The sequence below is a fragment of the Apostichopus japonicus genome, chromosome 18 (genome assembly GCF_037975245.1).
Source record: "Apostichopus japonicus isolate 1M-3 chromosome 18, ASM3797524v1, whole genome shotgun sequence".
Lineage (NCBI taxonomy): Eukaryota > Metazoa > Echinodermata > Holothuroidea > Aspidochirotida > Stichopodidae > Apostichopus > Apostichopus japonicus.
The window spans coordinates 14,232,779-14,256,077 of record NC_092578.1 but is presented as its reverse complement, the minus strand read 5'-3'; the positions used below and the strand labels follow the sequence as shown (position 1 = coordinate 14,256,077).

General features: G+C 39.5%; 1 protein-coding gene and 1 long non-coding RNA gene across 3 annotated transcripts in view; both read right to left on the bottom strand.

The window, feature by feature from the left end:
- Positions 1–14,276, bottom strand: part of LOC139958448 (uncharacterized) — a 34,279-nt gene extending 20,003 nt beyond the window's left edge. The window contains exons 1-13 of one of the 2 annotated variants that reach the window (XM_071955530.1): positions 14,095–14,276; positions 12,587–12,853; positions 11,926–12,038; positions 9,543–9,696; positions 8,875–8,985; positions 8,279–8,439; positions 6,367–6,423; positions 5,574–5,661; positions 4,920–4,964; positions 4,029–4,240; positions 2,642–2,734; positions 652–757; positions 157–183 (exon numbers count right to left, since the gene is read on the bottom strand). In XM_071955530.1, coding sequence (XP_071811631.1) covers positions 157–183; positions 652–757; positions 2,642–2,734; positions 4,029–4,240; positions 4,920–4,964; positions 5,574–5,661; positions 6,367–6,423; positions 8,279–8,439; positions 8,875–8,985; positions 9,543–9,672 — 1,030 coding nt within the window. In that variant the 5' untranslated portion in view covers positions 9,673–9,696; positions 11,926–12,038; positions 12,587–12,853; positions 14,095–14,276. The remainder of the gene's footprint in view (positions 1–156; positions 184–651; positions 758–2,641; positions 2,735–4,028; positions 4,241–4,919; positions 4,965–5,573; positions 5,662–6,366; positions 6,424–8,278; positions 8,440–8,874; positions 8,986–9,542; positions 9,697–11,925; positions 12,039–12,586; positions 12,854–14,094) is intronic. The other variant, XM_071955531.1, reaches the window with a different exon arrangement.
- The window catches only part of LOC139958476 (uncharacterized), a 324,735-nt gene that overhangs the window by 180,237 nt on the left and 121,199 nt on the right, over positions 1–23,299 (bottom strand). The window lies entirely within an intron of this gene.

Below are 23,299 nucleotides of genomic sequence, written 5' to 3'. Positions count from 1 at the left end.
CCAAAATGAACTGAACGACTGTAAATTAGATAGCCACCCGATGTGAAGTAAAGTAATAATCCTTTGGCTTCTACTACGTGTATATGCGCTGCTTTGGGGCCTATAACTGCCGGCCAGGCCGACATTAATGTTATTATATATGTTGAATAAACAAACCTTTTGGTGACGTCATCTTTTGCGTCGCTGTTGACAAATTGAAAGAGAATAAAATGTTTATAAAATAGATTTCTTTGTCCATGTTTACGAAAGCACAATAGAGACATTGCAAGAAGGGTCTGTTTCTTCGTGAAATATATTTTGGCGGATGTGTTTCGGAAAATAGAACAGACTAGCTAAACGTTTCTAATGGCAGTAATGGTCCGACGTGCAGCTTCAATCATACACTGCACTCTCATTCAGACCGATTGTCGTTCTTGTTATCGAAGTGAACATTACATTCAAAACTATAGGCTATATACGTAGCTGAATTTATAAATAATACCGTAAATCGAAAAAGTTAACTGTAGAAGTTTGATAAATTTACTAATAAATATACACATTTTTCTCATTCATGAGAGAGGTACATGCCCCCACCACTCCCCTTTCCTTGTACACCTTTCCCATTGTTACGTTATGACAAGATATATAATACGTAAATCCAAAATGACTTACTTGGGCACCAGTCGCTCTCATAAGTTCTTAGAACGCGAGTGGCAATATTACCAGATTGTATAGAGCTTATGTTGTAACGCTCGGGAAGACGAACAAAGGTAATTATCTAAAGAAAAACAATAGATAAACTTGCATGATTGCATTATCTCATGATGTCTTAATGGATAATAGAAGGAATATGAGGTGTAATGGATAGAAGAGGGAAGACGGGCGTCATGTAGAAGAGGGAAGATGGGGCGTAATGAAAAGAAGAGGGAAGAGGAGGCGTTATGGATAGAACAGGGAAGATGGGCGTAATGTATAGAAGAGGGGAGATGGGACGTTATGGATAGAAGAGGGAAGAGGGGCGTAATGAATAGGAGAGGGAATGGAAGGCCTTATGGATAGAAGAGGGAAGAGGAGGCGTAATGAATGGAAGAGGAAAGATGGGCGTAATGGATAGAAGAGGGGATGGAGGGCGTTATGGATAGAAGAGGGAAGAGGAGGCGTAATGAATAGAAGAGGGAAGAGGAGGCGTTATGGATAGAAGAGGGAAGAGGGGCATAATGTATAGAAGAGGCGTCATGGATAGAAGAGGGAAGATGGGGCGTAATGTATAGAAGAGGGAAGATGGGGCGTAATGAAAAGAAGAGGGAAGAGGAGGCGTTATGGATAGAAGAGGAAAGATGGGCGTAATGGATAGAAGAGGGAATGGAGGGCATTATGGATAGAAGAGGGAAGAGGAGGCGTAATGAATAGAAGAGGAAAGATGGGCGTAATGGATAGAAGAGGGAAGAGGAGGCGTAATGAATAGAAGAGGAAAGATGGGCGTAATGGATAGAAGAGGGAAGATAGGGCGTAATGTATAGAAGAGGGAAGAGGAGGCGTCATGGATAGAAGAAGAAAGATGGGCGTAATGGATAGAAGAGGGAATGGAGGGCATTATGGATAGAAGAGGGAAGAGGAGGCGTAATGAATAGAAGAGGAAAGATGGGCGTAATGGATAGAAGAGGGAAGAGGAGGCGTAATAAATAGAAGAGGAAAGATGGGCGTAATGGATAGAAGAGGGAAGATGGGCGTAATGGATAGAAGAGGGAAGAGGAGGCGTAATGGATAGAAGAGGAAAGATGGGCGTAATGGATAGAAGAGGGAAGAGGAGGCGTAATGAAAAGAAGAGGGAATGGAGGGCGTTATGGACAGAAGAGGGAAGATGGGCGTAATGGATAGAAGAGGGAATGGAGGGCGTTATTGATAGAAGAGGGAAGAGGAGGCGTAATGGATAGAGCAGGGAAGATGGGGCGTAATGAAAAGAAGAGGGAATGGAGGGCGTTATGGATAGAAGAGGGAAGATGGGCGTAATGGATAGAAGAGGGAATGGAGGGCGTTATGGATAGAAGAGGGAAGAGGAGGCGTAATGAATAGAAGAGGAAAGATGGGCGTAATGGATAGAAGAGGGAAGAGGAGGCGTAATGAATAGAAGAGGAAAGATGGGCGTAATGGATAGAAGAGGGAAGAGGAGGCGTAATGAATAGAAGAGGAAAGATGGGCGTAATGGATAGAAGAGGGAATGGAGGGCGTTATGGATAGAAGAGGGAATGGAGGGCGTTATGGATAGAAGAGGGAAGAGGGCGTTATGGATAGAAGAGGGAAGAGGAGGTGTAATGGACAGAAGAGCAAAGATGGGCGTAATGGATAGAAGAGGAGGCGTAATGGATAGAAGAGGAAAGATGGGCGTAAGGGATGGAAGCCTGGAAGAGGGGCTGTAACAATTGTCCATGGAAACAATTCCTAAGCATATATCTTCGTCTATAATGTTCATGGTAAATAATTATACATGTTAGTTCATCTTTTGTCTCGATTGATCGTTTCCCTTCAGATGATCTTTAATTCTTTGAGGCTGCCGTTCTTGCTCCGATTTTTCGGAAAGAAGAGGTTAAGCAGGGGGTGGAGGGGGATGGGGGGTAGGTGGTTGAAATTCTGTAGCTTAAAGTATAGAATCGATGTAACTTACATGAAGGACATATTGTTGGTTGGATTGAAGGACGTTACCCATACCATCAAAGGGTCTAATGGTGTATGAACGGGTACCGTTTCGAACTGTCTCCTGTCAAACAAGAAAAACGCATTGGAGTCATGTTATTTGACAAGAAGTGGGCAGGTGGGTGGCGTTATGTGTGACGAAACTCACCTCTACCATCTCTTCGTTAACAGTTCAAAGCTGTATTCATTAGATAACATATTTTGTTTATTTGATAAAATGGAAATCGGAATCTTCCTGATGTGCATTTGAGTATGTTTCAGTGAGTATGAATGTGTGCATTTTCATGAGTTTTAGAATAGAGTAAGAGAAATTAGTACCAAGTGTACAAGTTTCGAAGAACGAGTTTAGTTATGTATACAACTTATGAAGATGCATGAGTGTTAATTAATATGCAACCCAATTATCCACACCCTCGTCAATGGAAATATCCATAGGATATACCCTTGTTTGTGAAGGATATATTTCTAGGAAGCGTGTTCTTTTGTACATGCATGGATATGCACAATCTGTGGAATATTTCCTTACAATTAAAGGGTGTGAAGACTCGCGCAAAAAGAAACGTCTAATGCCGGTAATCTGACCTTGTTTCGAATGAGGGGTAACAGAAGTGTTAGACACCACCATCGATCCCAGAAAATACACACACACAGCTTGCTGCCGTCGGTTATTAGACACTAGTGTACAGTCAGTACATACAGCTGCAGTCAATACCCACAGCACAGTGTACAAACCATATAGATATGGACATCTCAGGTCCAGCTACAGATAACAAGGTATCACGTTTCATTACTGTACTGTCTGCATTTTGTAGCGACACGAACAAAACGTCACTTGCAAGCAACGGAAAGTTAACTTTTTCAGATGACCGCACGCGGTCTGGGGCGAGTCTTCAATGCCTACCTGTGACAACTCGGTGTCAAAGAGTATTTTAAATTATCACTATTTTAATGTCGGCGAGACTTAAAGGAATAACGAAGGCTGGGATCAAAGCCAATTTATATTATTTAGTAACCTCTAAACTCTCTAACATTCGATTTTTAAGTGAACCGCTTAGTCCTGTTTGACTGAATACGCTCGCTTTGAAAATTGGCTTCTAAACCCTCACCACAGTACGCCGCCATTGATTACGTAATACGCTTGAAACTCCATATTGGTGACGTCAGGGAGGAGCAAGTCAAAGCGAGCGTATTCAGTCATACGGTCAGCGGTTCATTTAAAAATCGAATATTGGAGAGTTTTGAGGTTACGGAAAAATATGCATAAATTGTCTTTGATCCCTGCCTTCGTTTTTCCTTTAATTCAAGACAAATTTTCGTAAAGAAATGAAAACGTTAAAAATATTTGCCATTTCACTTACCAATTGCGTCGTGTTAGCATTTACGTAAACTGTGGTATATGGTGGTCCCATCTGAGTGCCGAACTGCCTGGCAACGATTGCATGGTGAGTGACTTCACCGTTCACATTAACTGGAGGTTCCCATGTTAGTTCAACGGTCCACCCAACATCTACAGGGCCCAAACAACTCGTCGTGATTTCTACATTACTCACAACACTATTGATTGGGACCGCTATGGGAAAAACCGAGATAAAAGGACTTCACTTATGAATTATGCTAATTTGCAGTAACAATTTGAGTGATAGTACAGGAGATGGGAGGGGGAGGGGATGGTACTTAGTATGTGTGTATATGTGTGTTATGTATGGGTGTACAGTATGTGTGTGTGTATGTTTGTGTGTAAGGGTACCATATAAATCTACTTAGGTATGCGTGTATGTATGTTTGGAATACTTTATATATGTTTCGTTTCAAATTTCATGGGTTCCCCTCCCCTTTGAGAAAGGTTTGTAAAATGGAGGGTGCCTAGATGCAAAATGGTGCTATATATTTGCAACTTTGCAAACAACGTTGACGACTTTTCGACTGTAAAGATTATAGATCATATACACATGATATAAGTTATTTACTGTACACTGCATGGCTCCTTTTTATAATTCTGTCTGTCATGCAGTGGAGGTGGGGTGAGGGGGGGGGGGGTTATTGGGAAATTCCCTTCCCCGCCAGCAGTATAAGTTGGCTGCTCCCCTGCCTCCTACAACAATTAGTTCACCTCTCTTCTTTGGTCTTCTCTCCTCCCCTGTTAATGGCAGTAGTGTAAAATTTGTTGTTTTACGCGAGCAAAGAACAGTTGCATACATATTTTCAATGTATTAACCGGAATCAGAATTTTTTTATGTGCGAGTACTTACGATAATTCTTACAAAATTCTCTGTCTTGAGTTTCTTCAAAGCAGTCTGCGACAAAATGAAAACATTCTTAAAGCATATAATATTAGAAGCACAATTAAAAAAAAATATTTTTACATTTTCAAAACAAAAAAGTATTTCACAGGCAACGCGGAGTGGATACTTATAGTAAATGGACGTTCCATAATTTGATTGGTCTAAAGATTTCGTTATATTAGGTGGGACGGATGAAAATTACATCCTCATAGCCTGGTTTTTTGTGGCTTTAAACGATACATAATGAAAATTCTGGTAACATTGAGGAGAGCGAGTGTCATTTTCTTCCTTATAAGGCTCTTTAGGCTGCATGAATTTACATGAAGCAAGGTGAGTATAAGACACCGCAAAGTGAGGAAGTTTTAATAGTCTCCAAAATCTTCATTGGTCAGTTCAGAAACTTTGAAGTACCTATTCTGTAATTTCAAGCAGTAGCATTACTGATGATTATGAGGATCCGTCTGGGCTCTCGCTCCCCTCTCCCCACTCTCTCCCCACTCTCTCCCCTCTCTCGACCCTTAATACCTGTGTCTCTCCCCCTCCTTTTATCTCTCCCATTCTTTGCCCCTCAACCTCTCCTCTCCCTGATAACCATTGGCGTAGAGATCATACGGTGATTACCTGGAGCGATTGTTTTCGGGAAAATGTCGAAACATGAATTGAAGCAGAAGTATTTGAGTTGAACAGATCCATTGACAATAGTCTGTATCTGTGACGAAAAATTATTAATAAGATCATGAGGTTGTGAATTACATTGCATGCATACATCCATGCATGCATGCACTCACTCACTCACGCACACATACATACACACATGCATACATACACCCACACATACATGTACACGCATACATACATACATCGTCGACCATTCCTACTTTAAGGCACACCCTTTAAGCCCGGTGGAATCCCATGCATGACTTCACTTCTTCAGCGTGAGCCTAGCCTACTACTATACCATTCCAGGTACGTACCAAACTTTCGATTATTAGGCTAGTAGTATCGTCAATGCACATGTTTTCACGCAGACCACCATGTTACTAATGTTAAGTCATAGTACAGTGATGAATATTCCCCAGAATGAAGTTGGCTGAATTCTAAAAGCTATTCTTCAGGTTATATCCCCAACACTGTCGGCGTAAGTAGCCTACTGTACGTAATGGTTCTAACCTTAATATAAAACCATATGCCTCAAAGTTGACGTCATACTTGCGAATTCGGGCTCATAGGACGTGCCCGTATTTTACATGGCAGACAAAAGTATCACTTAGAGCATTAAAACCATGATATATATTGTACCGATAGCCAATAACTTACCTCGACCCTCGAAAGAGATGTTCCAAAAACGTTGCCCTCTAAAAATATTAAAACTGGTTACAACGCTTTATAGACAAAAAAAAAAGCTTTTCCTTACCTCGAATTTGTACGGAAATCCAAAGAGCAGGTCTTGTACATATAGACTGGTAGAATTCTTTACGAATAAGATACAAAAAAAAAGTGTGTTGGGTACATTAGCCATGGAAATTACTACCAACAATATTTTATTACACGTTGAAAGCATGAGTTAAAGCAGCATTTTGCATCCTTTACTATGATTTTTCTCAACCTCACTGACTCCACGATGCCATAACAACATACATAACTAGCTTATCTATTTAAATCTGACTTCAAATGGTGGCATAAAAGTCGAAAAATTTGCAACTTTGTTTTTCTCCAACATATTTTCCGTTGGGATCCCAATAAACCTCGCCCATATATGAATATTTAAACACTACGAACGTCATTGACCAATACGTAACACAACACCATGCTCGATTTGTGTACAGTCTATATATGGCAGTTGTACCAGGGAGTTGCATAACAACTCCCTGGTTGTACCAACGCAAAGTCTTGAATTTATTTTTAGCAACGGCTCATAACTAAACCTGCATCTCTGATTGGTTGAATTCAAACTAGTGGGTTTGGGGAACTGTATGCGATCAATTTTAAATGTGGAATTGTCGTGGACACTTACTGTATCTCATTATCTGCAAATATCCTTAATTACTAGCCAATTAACGTTGTTGGCAGGGAAAAACTTGGCTAATATCTTAGTTTGCTGTTTTGTGATTGATTTATGTAAAATCTCAATGGACATGTCAAAAAAGTAGAAAACGGCGACCAAACGCAAAATGCTGCTTTAATTAGTGACAATTTAGATACTCAGAGAAGACAAATTACTACAAGAAAAAAGTAATGATTTTAACACGTAATCGATTACTCAATACCTTCTTAATACAATCGATTAGAATATCCAAACTTTTTTATCATTTCATGCAGTGCCGGATTAGGCTATACGGAACAGACGATACTCTTACTTTTCAATACAAATAAGAACAGACAGTATACTCTGTATATATCCATATCGCAATTTTCAAGGAAAATGTGCGCAGACTAGCTTTTATTTCGCATCAGGGCTAAAACTGTTGTCATTGATATTAATAATATTCACGACCATAACCAACCACGGTCACCTTGTGTTCGTCAGAAGAAAAACCCACAGGCTGCTGCGCGCTTGTAATATTTGGACTGACTGTGATGGGTGGGTGCAAACCGTGCAGAGGAAGGGAGTTTCTCGACCCCCCCCCATACCTAAAGATGCTAGAAGACCGTTTTACTCAGAGCATTTTGTCAATTCATTAAGACACTTAATGCTATCTATCCTTGTCTGGAGTACTTTGCACAAATTTAAGTAAAGTATCAACATAATGAACGGACTCTCAAAAGTCAAAATGATAGTGGCTACGGTAAATTCGCGATATTATAAAAAATAGCAGTAATGACGATCTCTCTGATTTTGTGCAGTGGTTTAGTTCTATCGTTCAGCTATGTGATTTCATCGATGCTTTGACCAAATTCCGCCATATAATAAAAAGAGATAACACTTGTACAGATCCGGAGTCAAACTGCTCGATGCAAGGAAGAGTTTCCATGACTTTGCGCATGCGTTGCAGTTTATTTTATAATTCCGCTTAATGAGTGAAATAATCCACGAAATTGTCTTAAAATACAAAAATTACAAAAATGATGTTTCTTATAGTTTCACTGTGGAAAAGTTCGCCGTTTTCGTTAGGTTTATGATTAGAATTGCGATTGAAAAAGTGGTTACAAACTTACAATTTGACTAAGTTAAACGAACATAACAACTACATTGTCTATCGGTGCAGCTATACATAGGTATAACACAGGGGACACGCGAAGTTACTGTACACCACAAATCCGCTACTACGATACGATCGAACTAAAAGTGGAATTAAGGTAAAGGAGAAAAAGATGGGAAGACGAACCGTAATGGTATCAAAGAATGGTTCATCTGTGCAGGAATCGACAAGGATTTCATCTTTCTCAAGACAAAAGTTTCTTTGTTCAGTAAAAAAGCCTGTTTCGTTCGCATTTAGTTCATCAATGGTCACAACTGGTTGAAATCTTACGGCGTACTCTAACAAATCTGTAGAATAAAGAAAAGTAAAACAAGTAAAAAAATCTATCTATCTATATATTTCTTGCTTCTTTTAAAAGCTCTCTCAAGACTCATCTGATAAAGACTGTTTGATTAATTTTTCATATTGCCAATTTTTGCTTACATTTTGTCTTGTACTATATGTTTTACTGTTTTTTGTTTTGCTGTCGCACTGTTTGTGTTATTGCGCCATGAGCGTCTTTTTTTGACGGCTACCGGCGCATTATAAATGTCCATTATTATTATTATTATTATTATTATTATTTTTCTTATTATTATTATCCGTCCGTCCGTCCGTCCGTCCGTCCGTCCGTCCGTCCTTCTATCTTCCATCATTACAATACTATTATTATGATTAGTCAGTGAGATATGATACCCATATATACCGAATCAAAAACCCAATGCCAGACGGTACACACTTACCTGTTGTTAGCGGCACCCACGTGATCGTTGCGTCAAGTTGCCATGGTTTAGTTACGTCATCAAGGCGTAGTGTAACGAAGTCTACTTTCAGGTCAAATGGATTGATGGGAGCTAAACTCGAACAGTTGAAAACAATTATTAGTTGATTGATATATTTATATGTAAAACGTGACGCCAGTATCAGAACCCCGAGAAAGGCCGGAAGATTTTCGCAGTTCTATATTTCCAAGCCGATGAAACCTATATATTGTAGTTCAATGGTCAGGGTCATGAGGAGGTATACGGGGAGCTCTGTGGTATTTCGTCTTTTTTATCCTTCTCATTTATTGGTTCATGTACATTTGTGTATGTCTTTTCAAAGTACATGACAATATTTTTTCCCTCTTTTTAGAAATAAAAAAATGTATACCATATGCCGTAACATCTGGAAAGTTAATTTACTATGGAAAAACACACTTCTGTAAACCTTGACTACGTATGCAACGACAATGGTTATCTCTCTGTTGTAAACTATTGTGTAAGGCCTATAGTATACTCTTGCACAACGATCAAATGGAGAAATTTATCAAGAAAATAAAAAAAAAGCAGTTCTCACATCGTCATGTGATTTGTGGCGTCATGGCGTCAATGTGGCGTCATGTGAGTTGTACTTGTGTTTTTATACTTACGATTATCACAACATTCCAACTCGTCTGGTCCCGTTTGACAGTTAGTACCATATAGATTAAAGTAAGGGTCGGAAGCGTCGATCAGATCCCAACGAATAAAACAACACACAATCAACGTCAGCGCCTTCATAATGACGTAATATAGCCAGAAAATCTATATAATTAGATATAAACAAACAATAGGCTATGTGTTAAAGGAATGTTGTGATACCTTCAAATTAGGCTCGCTTGTAAAATATGTAGTATATATGGTTATAGTTTGACCGTTATTGTTACTGTTCCATGATGAATCAAATACAAGGCCCTTTTCAACCGAGATGGGTATTTTAATATTTCGGTGTTGCTCTGTATATTTCACACCAAACAATCCGTTATCATATATACTAGTACAGTTTATCAACTAAGTAGTAACCTATTTAGATTATCACAGTTACAATTCCAAAGTCCATTATAGATTCCAATACGTCGAATCAATCGTTGCGTTTATAATATCACCCATTCCCCCCACCCATGTACATCCCTCCCCGGCCCACAACTGTGCTTCAGTTGCATAAATATGAGTATTTTTCTGTCGTGTTGCGCAAGGCAAAGCTCTCGCATAGTATTGACAATTGAGTGGACAGTGGCGATGAAGATTATTAACAACACAACAACAGTAATAACGAGTCAATCGCTATAGGTATGGAAACCTTTAAGTTGCCATCAAACTGTTAAGAAGTTTTTCGTGAATATAAGTAGGAACTTTCCCCAAAATGATTAATTGTTCAGATAATATCTCAACAATTTGCGACAAATTCACTAAATATCATAAGTATGGAATTCGACATGTTGCTGTTAAATGGCAAACTGATTATTTATCAAATCTCGTGAAGTCAACACTTTTGCTACACAATTATTGATAACATGCTGATCAGTATATCATCAGAAAAAGATCTTAACATTTTTTATGGCACCTTAACGTTTCCATACTTGGGTCATATTTGCGGTTATATTCACATCAATGCTTTGTCAATGATGGTATGACCAAGTGTGTGGTCAGGCCTGGTAAGAATGGGCCATGGGAGATGGGGTGCAGCCTCTGTCCCGATGCCATTTAGAGGAGATGGGGAGATATGGGAAGAAAAAGTAACGGTGTCAAATTGTCAATGATGCTACATGAATAATCCTATATGAATGTGACACACTAGGCTGTAGGGTATAGCCAGGATGAACAACATGCTTCAATCTAAGTACTACAGCAAAAAAGGAATTGAAATATGACAAACAATATTCACATTGGCAGCTGATGACCGAGTTGGAAACTTTTCTTGTGTTCAGCATACAGATTGATCTCTACCAAAGACAACAGGCTTTTTTCATTCAATGTGGTACACCTACAAGCGGTACATAGAGCAGGCACCGGGCGATTCTAACCCCCTCTTCCTCAAGATTTTGCGCCTGGTTTGCCTCTATAACATCTAACTAGGCGACATTTAATTTTCGTAAACGGCGCCTGGTCATTCCCCCAAACTTACAACATCTAAACCTGAAGTTTTTATGTGACACTGAGTCTCGACAATTGCGATATACGACGGAAGCCATCAACAACGGAATAAAAAGAAAAAGATGGTTCACAATGATATCTTCAATCCAATACATTAAGCATGTACAAACAGTACAACGTTTCATTACACACCTTTGTACACATGCAGGCACTTAAGGTATAGCGACACACTTACGTCAATGGAGATTTGGTCGAGACTTCTTGATTTATACCTATATGGATGCCCTTAATCTCATTTCCAATTGCTAACAGCCTCACCTATTCTAATGAGACGTAACGCAAATGTTACCAAATAGGCTGGTTGGTGGGAGATACGGTACATTAGAAAACAAGGTTTCCACAATTTGACCCCTGGTGACTCCAACTGACATTTGACCTCCACAAAAATCAGGTTGTATTATATCTGTATTATATATCTAAAAAAAGTGGCAACATCAAAGTATTGAGCTGGGAAGAGTTGTACCTGAAAGTAGGAGTCGAGTGTAACTTGCTAAAGCCTAGTTTCATAGCAATGGCTCTTCCGTTTGAAGCATAACATGAGCTACCGAACAGCTCAGAAAGATGAGAAGATAATCTGCCTGACAACTTATATAAGCTTCTAATCTGCGAAAGAACTATAACAAGTAAACCAATAGGTCATCAAAACAACGAACAACAAAATGATATTGAAAATTATCAGGCTGAATGAAACTTGGAATCTATTCCAAAGAGTAAAACTGGTGCATAACTGTTTTTGAACTGAGACAGGATGGACAATTACCTTGTGTACATAAACGACGCACAATTAATGCATTTTGAGTATCTAGGTACATGTAGTTATTACTTTACTAGGAAGCATACCTTGAATGAGGACGTAAAATTGGTGATAAGACATCAAAGACCCTGGCAGTACCAAAGTAGTTGATTTGACAGGAGACCGCAGCCTGTTCAGCAGCTGATGCCTTGTCATCCAGCTGTAAATTAGAAGACAATTACGGTACTTCGAAATACAATATCAGTCTTCACTAACTGGGATACATGTTTTGGAGAAAGATAAAAAAAACATACTGTAAAGTTGACAATTTTCAAAAATTACTTCTTCGAAGATTATGCCAAATTTTAAACGACATAAAACATGTAAATTTCTTATTTTATTAAATTGAAAGGTACTTCCCTAAAATATTTCATTCTGCAATTGGTGGAAATTGGTAAAGGAAATATTTAATCTTATCAAAACCAATGCACAAAGCTTCTTTAAAGTGTTTATGAAGGCCCCAACAATCTATAAGTATATATCGACATACAGTAAGTGGGTAATAAAAAAATATTAAAAAAATTAGAACATGAAGGTAAAAGAATAACTGCAAACTGTCTGGGAAATTTTCCTTCGCCAATATCAAAAAAACTACAGTACGTTTGATTTCACAAAATTTCAAAACTTTTGGTTCTGCGAATGTCTTTGTTAACACTTCCAGCATCTCTAAGAAACACGCAGTGAATCTTTTATTTATCATTTGCTTACTCTGAATGCAAAACCAGCATTATTAATAACAATATCCAGCCCTCCATGTTCTTTTTTGACATGATCTCTCAATGCCTCCACTGATCTTTGATCTGTGATATCCAGTTGATGAAATCGTGGCTTTAATCCTTCCTTCTCGAGGTCAGCCACAGCCTTCTTGCCGAGCTCTGGATTTCTGGCAGTCAGGTAAACAGCATTGTCATCTTTGAGCTTCTTGCAAAGAGCTCTTATGCAAGCAAAACCAATGCCCTTGTTGGCCCCACTGACCTGTACAGTAGGAATTAATAACATAGATGAATTATTTCTGCATTTATCATGATCATAGGTTACATTCCCTACTTTTCAATTGCATGTGCAAAGATATTTTTGTTTAGCTTGAAAACTGTCAATATCCATTTGATAGACCTTTATGTGACACATTGTATGTGTTAGCAAAGTGTTCATTATTGCCTCCGAGTCCAATCTAATTTCTACACCATATTGGACCAAGTGACTATGAAAAACTTACAAAGCAAATATTTACTTTGTGACATCATGCAAATTCAGTAAAAAAAATTCAATGTTACCGGGGAAATACAATCATTGCAATAAACAAAACGAAAGCCTTAGTTACAAATCTTGAATTGACAAAGAGACGTGATCACACATATTTGCTCAAGATGCCAGAGGAATAAGAGAACATATCATGATATTCATCCTGAAGTTAGGGGAATAAGAAGTGTCCTCACTGCTCACAAAGCTTCTGGACAAATGTAATCTGGCATGTTATTCCCTTGGCATAAATAACATGACACATGTTACCTATTCACTGAACAGCAGGATACAGCTGGTTTCCAATGCTGAAAGCAAAATGTACTGACTTAAGATCAGTACAAAAAATTAAAAGAATTTTTAAACAATTATTTACATGTGCAGACTAATGGATAGTTGGGGGAAATGCGATTTCGGGTGTAGGCCTAGATACTCTGTAGGGCACTGTAGTGTTGGGAATGGTGACTTTGTTTGCGGTTGCTCTTGATTCTACCACATGTCACATGTTGGCTAGAATATTGTGAAACAGTGCATCTTTCAATGCAAATACCTGTTATTGCCCTTTGTTTCAAGGCTTGAATTCTATTAAAGCCAAAATATGTCAGTGAAAGCGATCACATGCAGTGATGTACTTCATCACATGCCGTCAACTCAAGCCTAGGGTGAAATTTTTGTGTACTCTGCGGTCTCATTGGTAAAGTAACTATGGGCCATACTGAATGATACAAAGGGCTTCCTGGCAATGACAATTAGGAATAGCCTAACTTAGCTCTAAAATACTACTTTTCTTCCTGTTCGGTACGGTTGCAGTCGTGAGGACCTAGGCCTACTGTAGTGTAGGTAACCGTTCGCCTCCTGTAGACTTAATCCTAGCCTAAGCTACAGTAAGTTAGGACTGTAATACATAGTGTAACGCCTGGTTCCGCTACATAAAATATATATAAATGAAAATCAAATCTGTCAATTGGATAGCTCACCAATGCAACTTTTGCCATAACGTGCCTTAATTTGAAGCTTCTCTACAGTGATATTCGGAAAGGTTCTTAAGATATTTCTGCGGCTCCCTGCCACAGAAATTCGCTTGTACCTGCTCGCAGTCAATTCACTCTAAAACTAAAAGTAACTAATAACAATGTCAACATTGAAACTTCATATATGGCGCAATTCGCCCGAATTATTGAACGCCAAAAGTTTATTCGAAAGGCTGTTGTAATATTGTCCCAAGTTGAAGTATCCTTTGGTTCTCCAGAGACTCCCGTTTCAAATGTTGGCTTGCCCAATCTTGTCAGTAAGGCTGGCTATATCTGCCGGCGAATTTTATTATGATCTGACGTCGAAATCCCTTTACATCCATATTTACCAAACATAACAAGAGGGCTATAACATGATTTTTTAAAGAAAATGAAAGGGAAAACTTATTCAAGTAAAATGTTTACGTAGATCATGTAAGTTTAAATTAAAACCAAAGTATTTATATTTATAGGGGTGTTCCGGTGGCTGCTATTGATTCTTTTCAAAAATACTGGAAATTTTCTTGCATCTGTTGCATGGTCAAAACCATCGTTAAGTTCCGGATTAACGTCTGTTGCTGGTGCTTGTGCAGGCAGTCCATCCTTGTCGAATTTCTTGCGTTTGAAAGGATCGAAGCTGTACAAGAATGAATAAATTACTCACAAGGGGGAAAATAACCTGAATTTTTGGGGCGGGGGCAAAGATGTAAAGTAAGGGGGAAGAGGAATAAAACTAGTTCTCCCCAAACACCGCTCTTTAGATGGGAGGGAGGGTGGGGGGGGGAGGTGACAAGTGTTACATACTACGAATCATATTTACATCATCTCCTTAATATTCGTTTTGTCAGGGAATCCGAATGAGGCGCGTGTGAAGCTGATCCATTTTTGAATTTCATTTACTTTGCTCTTAGCAAACTTGAAATGCCTGTATTTTATTATCTAAAAAGGATACGAATACCGGTAACAATTGTGCCTTCATTCATGTAAAAAGGATTTTCTGGAGTAAACTTTCTGAAGATCACGATGGGGTCATGGTGGTAGTGGTGGTCGTGTGGGGATGGGGGGGGGGGGTAAGAGGAGATCAATTGGTTTCATCTTTTACATAGATACATTCCTTCTATAGTATAATGATGATTAAAATAGGTATCAATAGACCAACAAATATCGAAACCAGAATCGTCCAAATCGGAGCATGATGCTTCTCTTTAAGGGTGTTGGGCATGGGCGGCGATCATGGGGGGGGGGGAGGGGGATATGTCCCCCCAATATTTTAGGTGGGGATATAGTATCTAATACCCCCCCCCCCAATATTTGGTGGCATTTGGGGTTTTTTGTGGCTATAAATAGAAAATAATGCATGAGATTATTTATCCAAATCATATATGGCGGTGGCTAAAACTTCATCCAACACATGCTGCATGAGGTAAATTACTCTTCGTGGTCGTTTCTGTGACCGTATATATGCATGTTGTCATACGTGATTAGTATGATAATGCCTGTACATCTCTTGTATATGAGTGTAAGTACGTACAATCATATATATGATCCACATCGATATCGGTTCACTGGGTTTCCATTTGGTCTGTTTCCTACAAGATTTCTAACCGCATGCGCGTAGCCAGGGGGGGGGGGCAAGGGGGAGACCGCACCCTCGAGCATATGGTTTGTATTTTTTATGATATCGAAGTTTTATAGTTGCCGTTATAAGAGGTTCAATATTTGAACACCAATAAATTAACTGTGTCTGAATTTTCGAAAATTCCCTGACCAACATTTTTCATCGTACTCCCCTCTACTGATTGAGGTTTTTTTTCTATATTGGTTGTTCATAGATGAAATTTTGTGCAACATTATGGGTATGTTTTGAAGTGAATTCATATTAAATTCTGACCAAATAATGGGCTAAATACCTTGAAAAGTGGGGCTGACGGGTATTGTGGGCCGTTACGTAGAATTACATACAAAAGCAATGATCCACAGGAGATGTGATGAGGTCGAACATAATGTGTGACTGGTGACAATCTTGAAAAAGGTTATGGATGGAAAAAAAAAACTATTTGGAAAAACTTGGTTCTCAGGCAAAAGTGTACATCTGGTTGGTCATTTCAAGCCCGAGAAGTGTCATTTCCGGTGATCTGGGGGACTGTCAAAACCAGAAATTTCTTCTACGCGTCAACCAATGGTGGCGCTCCGCTTTCATAGTAATTAGCGCCCCAGGTTAGAAAATCCTGCATACGCGCTTATATATATATATATATATATATATATATATATATATATATATATATATATATATATATATATATATATATCATGACCTAATGAATTGTTTGTTCCTCAGAATGCACCATTTGATGTCTAACTTTTGAGTTTCTAGTTTTTCAGGAGGCAGACCGAACCCTACTACATGGACGTACGCCTAACTGACCCCGGGGCCACATCCTGATCATCCATAAAGGTCCATGGCATGGCCTACCTCAAATCAGTATAATCAAATATTTCCTAAAAAGTACTATAATAGAGAAAAACAACAGAATGTCAGAAGGATTTAAAAATTATGGCGACTTCCTGTATGACGTTATATTTACATCAAGTATAGGGCACAATGTTGACAGTTATGATACACTTTCTCAGCATATTTTAGAGACATTGTTTATCGGCATTTTATACATTATCTGTCCCTTTATATGCCCCCACCCCCGCCCCACCCTCGCAAATCTTTATTACACCTCCGGCGCCCTTTCTTTGACCTGTGACATGTTATACATATTGGCTATCTTCTTTAAAATGTTATAAAATCTGATTCTAACAAGCTGGTAGCATAAACTCATGTTGCTATGGAGCCATTAGGCTATAATGTGTATCAAGTATCTTGTTGTTTTCTTACACAAGGATTTATTATAAGTATAGTCTATAATTCAAAAGCTTAGTGTGTAATTTTAGAAGGCACAAAACAAAGTAAACATCGCTCGGTATCTACATAACAAAATTGATCTTATATAGTGATACAAAAAGTATTAGAAATGCTAATACTGTATGGCCACAAAGACATGAAACGTATCACACTTTCTGTAAACAAATATCTGGAATATTTATTTGCATGTTTCTGGTAATGTTGTGACAAACTTGGTGCTTACGACTTTTAATTAGGGACATAGTATGACACTGGACAGGTCATTTAGGTGACGTCGCTTTCTTTTTACTTCACTTTAGTCTGCTCTATATATCAGGGGCGTCGGAGCCGGTTCGGCAGGTCCGGGGAAAGCCGGACCAATATTCACGGCGCAAAAAAAAGAAGAAAAAAAGTAGGACTAAGAAAAAAAAATGGCAACAAATAATCTGGGAGGTATATATTTCAATAATTTTCAATAATGATGACGGCCAGTAGGCTAAATTTGACTACTCTGGCAGGTCTTGTTTTCAAGCTCGGGCCATTTCCTGCAATCTGGGAGGCATTTTTGCAAAATTTTCTCCATTACGCTACGCTCCAACCATGGTGGCGCTTAGCATAGTTTGACCTACCAAACGCCTCCCCCCCCCCGATAATTATGATAGATGGCCACACTCTGATCTGCCGTACCAATCCCAAATAGCTTCCGACGCCCCTGTATATGCTGTAAGGTATATAGCTTAGTCTTATAGAAGTGTAACTATAGCCACCCTTGCGTCATAACATTCATCATAAGCTGGATAGTACAGTATATTGGATCTGTAATAGTGGATGTTTTGGTATCTACAATCCTTTAAAACTTTCCTTTTATGTTTTTCGAGAAAGATATTCATAATTACCATATACTTAAAACAACATTTTGGGTTGAAATCGAAATATATGTATATATCGATTTCAATGCTAGTGTTCATAGTGAAATCCGGCTACAAAGAAACTCATTAGTTTGTTTTAGTCAAGTTTCATTTTAAGAAGTGAAAAATAAATTTCAATTTTCAAAGTTAAAAGTATTTCATATACATGTGTTTCACACAACTACGAAAAATATACGAAAGCTATACTCTGGTTCTGATTGGCTCATCTTTGAGGGCTCGGAAATAGCAGTTTCCATCCCCTCAAACATGCCTTCTGACCCTCAAGCCATGCACATCTATACGCATTTGCAATTAGACGGTCGTGATGATTTTTTATAATATATACAGATTAATAAACGCAATTTAAAAGATTAATTGTGATGTGATCCCAAACTAGTAAGTAAATTCCCAATATTTCGGCCCATACCTCCGGTGCACAGTTCTCGGTTAACCGGTTTCAATGAGGTGAACGGATGAGAGCCATTCGAAGGAGTCTCTAGATATAGGGAAAGGCAAATGGGACGTCAGTCTATCGGAGATTTAATACCCATCATGCAGGGTCCGCCGTTAAATACACATTTGTTGCAGTCAAGGTACTTTGTATAGATGCGACAAGCATGTTCTAACCTTGATGCCATACTTGTTTTGTACTGGGGAGAGGGCGGTTCTAAGGGGAGGGGGGGGGGACTAACACAACTTTAAAGAAGGATTTAAGTTGAATGTTTTTTCCATGTATTGAACTAGTTCCTAGGATATGGACACAAGCAAAACAACTTTGAACTAAGTAACTCCAGGAACAAGCAGAAATTGCAATGAAACCAGGCACATATGTACTAGACATCGAAATGACATTTGCATAGCCACCGACACATTGGTGGGGGCGGGGGCATGACCCCAATAATTTTCAAAGCAATGATTTTCAAAGAGAACCGTTTTCAACCGTTTCAAAGTTGGTGAATTTTGACAACTTTTTTCTTGGCCTCAGGCTGTCTTGCCCCCCCCCCCTCACCCCAAATTAGAAGACAGAATCGGTGCCCTGATTAGCAAATTAAAGGAGGAATGTAAAAAATATACTTTCTAACGTATGAAGGGACACAGAAAATATGACAATAATATATCTTTCCATGTATTAGGAATCAATCTTGGAAACAAGTGGAATTGTACGGTGGCTTAATAGGGAAAAAGGAAAGGAAAAGGGGGTCTTAAAATCTCAAAATGTTGACTTCTTATATCAAATTGTTGAGAAAGTCCAAACCTTGAGATAAAAAGTCCAAATTGTGAGATTTGAGGACACCCTTTTTCCTTATGACATTATTTAGCCACCGTAGAATTGGAATATCTTTGAGAGGTTCTAATTTCTTTCTTGCTGTGACCATGCATCTACCCCGCCCCCCCCCCCCTTCTCAATTCATGTCGGGTAGCCCAGTATTTCGTGACTTTGATGTTCAACGTTTCGGAAAATAACCGTTTACACTATGGTTGCCCCGTGACAATGGAAGTTGGTCAGTGATTCAGGCCTAATTATCAATAGCTATCCATGATGGTCGGGACCGGACGATCCCAAGCGCACCTTATTGGGCCAACACCCCGGCACCTCGTTCGCCAAGCAGGCTCACTGCACATACTACATAAGTTCTACCACCCAAATAAGCCTTAAAATAAACAGTTTCAAACTTACCATTTACTGTCACTGCTACAGCTATGCAAACAGAATACATAAAAACGTGTTGTAGGCCTTTCACTCAGACACTGTGTAGTGAGTGTTAGATGGAACACGTATCGCGTGCTTGTGGTATAGCCAAAATTGAGCCATTTTGGACACCAGCGCATGAGGTACAAATCCATCATAAAGGACAGTTACTGGCTTAACTCGCAGTCTTTAAGAATTTTAAATAGGGCGGAATATAAGAGTTGTAAGAAATTATGATCTAGTATAAGTAAGTGGCTTAAAAATATATATTGTGCCGCTATCTCAAAACTGGGGGACATGTCTCCCTGTCACCCACCACCCCCCAATGGTTGACGTCCGTGGCTTAAAGGGTCCACGATGATAAAAGTTCTATCAATTGTGAGAATTTCGGTAGCTGCTGTTGCAAGCAAGAAGAGTTTAAAAACCAGCCTTAACAATCGCATTCGGAAGTAGAGTGATGGTTGGTGAGTAATATATGCTATGAATTGAGATGCAATACCATGGAAAGTAACATATGATTTGATTTTTTTTTATTTATTTATTTTCTATTTTCATGCATATATTACAATGTTTACAGTGAAAAGACATATAACAATTGTGAAGACCATGGTGGAAGGGCTTTGAATACGAAGCTTTTACAAGAAGCCCACCGTAACATAATTAATTACAAAGTACATGTAAATAAAAGGGAAAAAAGAAGTATCAAAAGAGGATCTGCCCCCCCCCCCCCCCTTACCCCACCCTCCGTATTGACCCACCAGGTAACTTGGCCAGAATAAAAGAAAATGGAGCATTCAGTTGGGATAAAACAGAAAGATGTCAAATAGAAACATAAACAAAAATGGAGATGAAAATACAAAAGGGTAAACTAGAAGTGTTCATATTTAGATATAAGTGTCTTTTTTAATTAATCAGCAAAATAATATTACGGATTTTGCGTATTTTATTGAATCGCAGGTTTGATTCAAGAATTTAGTACCATCAGATACAATTTAGCGTTTGAATAGGTGTGAATTAATGGGAAGAGAAAAGGTGTTGGGAGGACCTGGTATTGTGGGAATGTGTATCATGAGTGAAGGAAAACAAATTTGAGAAACTATCTGATAACTGTTGCTTAACAAATTTAAGAATGAATATAGGCCTAGCGCAATGGTGTCTGTGAATAACAAAAATATTAAGAATACCTAATCTGGTAGCAAAAGAGGATATGTATGTGCTCTTAAACTTGATTGGGTGATTAAACGAACAGCTTTTTTCTGGAGTATGAATAAGTGATTTAGATGAGAAGGGTGAGCATTTCCCCGAACTAGATTACAATAGCTTAAATGAGGATGAATGAGAGTATTGTATACATCCCAATAACGCAAGATTTGTAAGTGGTCGCTTATGTCAGACAATAGAATGCCAGATTTTGAATTAACAATAGAATCATAACAAAAAATATTATCAATGAGTAATGAAGATGTGGCTGTAATCCTTAGTAGTAAGGTGGCTTAGCAAATTTAACGTTACCGGCTGGACAAAAGTACCAAATTTGGCATGGAGTTTCTTTTCGACCTATCTATCGATTTTATCCGTGGAACCCACTTAATCGGTTCCGATTTTTCAAGATGGCGGCTAAAATCCAAGATGGCCGCCAGCAAAAAAAGGAAATGTCATATATGTTGCTGTAAAAATCAGAAATGAACAAATGAGGGGTCAATTCAGGTGTTTCCGGGGTTCGCTGAAACAGATGATGGTAATGGCATGTACATATTGGTAATGGTAATGGCAATACATACTGGAAGTATTCGGGAATTCTGTCTACAATGTTTCAATACCATGTTTCTTGACCAGACAGTTCACAGTCGATGTACACTATTTGGATGAACATGTGCATCGACAAAGAGATGTGCAAGGCAGATTTGCTTTGCTGCATTTGCGTGTGTGCTTTTTACGTGCAAAGAAAACGGACACAGACCAAAGGTCAACAGAACCAAAAACAATCCCAGTCTGTATAACAACCACCCAAAACCCAACTGAAACCCACAAACAGAAATCTGTCACTAACCCACATATGTATATAACGTAGCGTTTAACGTGACGTGAAAAGGACACGGACCCAAAGGCCAACATAACCAAATCAATAAATCACTACAAACCAGCCCCAAAAAGCCAACTGCAAACCACAAACAGAAAACCCCCCACCAACCCATATATTATGAATCGACCACACAAACCCCCACACCTAACAACTAACTCACTCCAAATTTCATCCGGGGAACGCCGTCCCGATAGTAGACGACAGGCTTGCGCAAGCGTCTACGAAAGGCAGTGTCGGGAAGCCGTGCATGGTCCGCCTCCATGCGCAACCTAATGTCACTTTGCACGAGGGGGACGAAAGCCTCGGCCCTCCAGACGTCCCCATCGAAAACTAGGCGGCATCTGCTGATCCAGATGTGTCTCCTGATGATTATAGCGGCAAACAACAACAGCAGATCCCTAACCCAGGTTGGGCACACAGAGGGCAACAAACCATACAAAACAAAATGACTACTAATGGCCCACAGTGTGCAACCAATAACACCAATAACGAAGGCCTCAAACCATCATTCCCACACCAACCGGTCAAAGGGACACTCCAGCAAAAGGTGTTGCATAGTCTCGATGGCCTCACAGCCCACATGGGGACAAATCCCATCACCTAATCGCCACCTGACTAGGCGAAAATGGTTAGTGATGAGGACCCCATGTGCAATCCTCCACGCCCAGTCCCGGAGACAGCTATCTAGTGACTTTCAACACACAGACCGCCACACATCTGGAGTGATGGCGGTTTGGCAATCCGACGGGCACACATGCGCGGGCGTTGAACATAACACAGAGGGGGCCACGTTCAGCAGAACATCTGGCCCACCCTCCTCTTTGATTCTACGAAGTGAGTCACCAATCTGTGTATTGGAAAAGGATCCGGGCCAGTGGTGGCCAAAAAGAAACCCACACCGGAACCTAACAAAAAAGGCAAAGGGAAACGAAGGATTCTCAAACGCAACGAACACACCTCTCAAAAGGAGAAAGCACAGTTTAGATGGTAGAAACCAAAGCCACCGGTCAAGGGGGTCTTTTACAGAACGATCCTTTTGACAAGGTTTGGTTTGCGCTTTCCCCAAATGAAATCAAAAATGATCCTCTCCAATCCCACCAAGGCATGATCCGGTGCAGCGATCACCGTACCAGGATATCAAAGGAGAGGAACAATCAAACGATTAACAACTGTAACCTTCCCAGGGAGGGAGAGCCACCTCCGACTGAATGTTTCGAGCCTTGCCTCCACCTGATCAGCCTTCTCGGCCCAAGTGGTGGCCTCCGAGGCACCATAACCTAGCCAGATGCCATTTACCCTGATCATGACATGTATACAATCGGGCTTGAAGCAATTGTTGACCTGACCCTGAAGATAAGTACTTTAGACGTTGCCGATGATTCTCTACTACGTCAAAAGAGGGGTTTTGGAAATTTACTATATAGTAAGGTTTACAAACGGACTGTCCTACAGGGGACCCTGCCAATTGATCCCCCGTTGAGAGTGTCAAGTCAAACTCGGCCAAACATTTTCATATCTGCCGTTTATTCGATTGACCCATTTTCTTTTATTAATTTTGGATTTTTAGACATAGATTCTTTTATTCTAGCTCTGTCTGG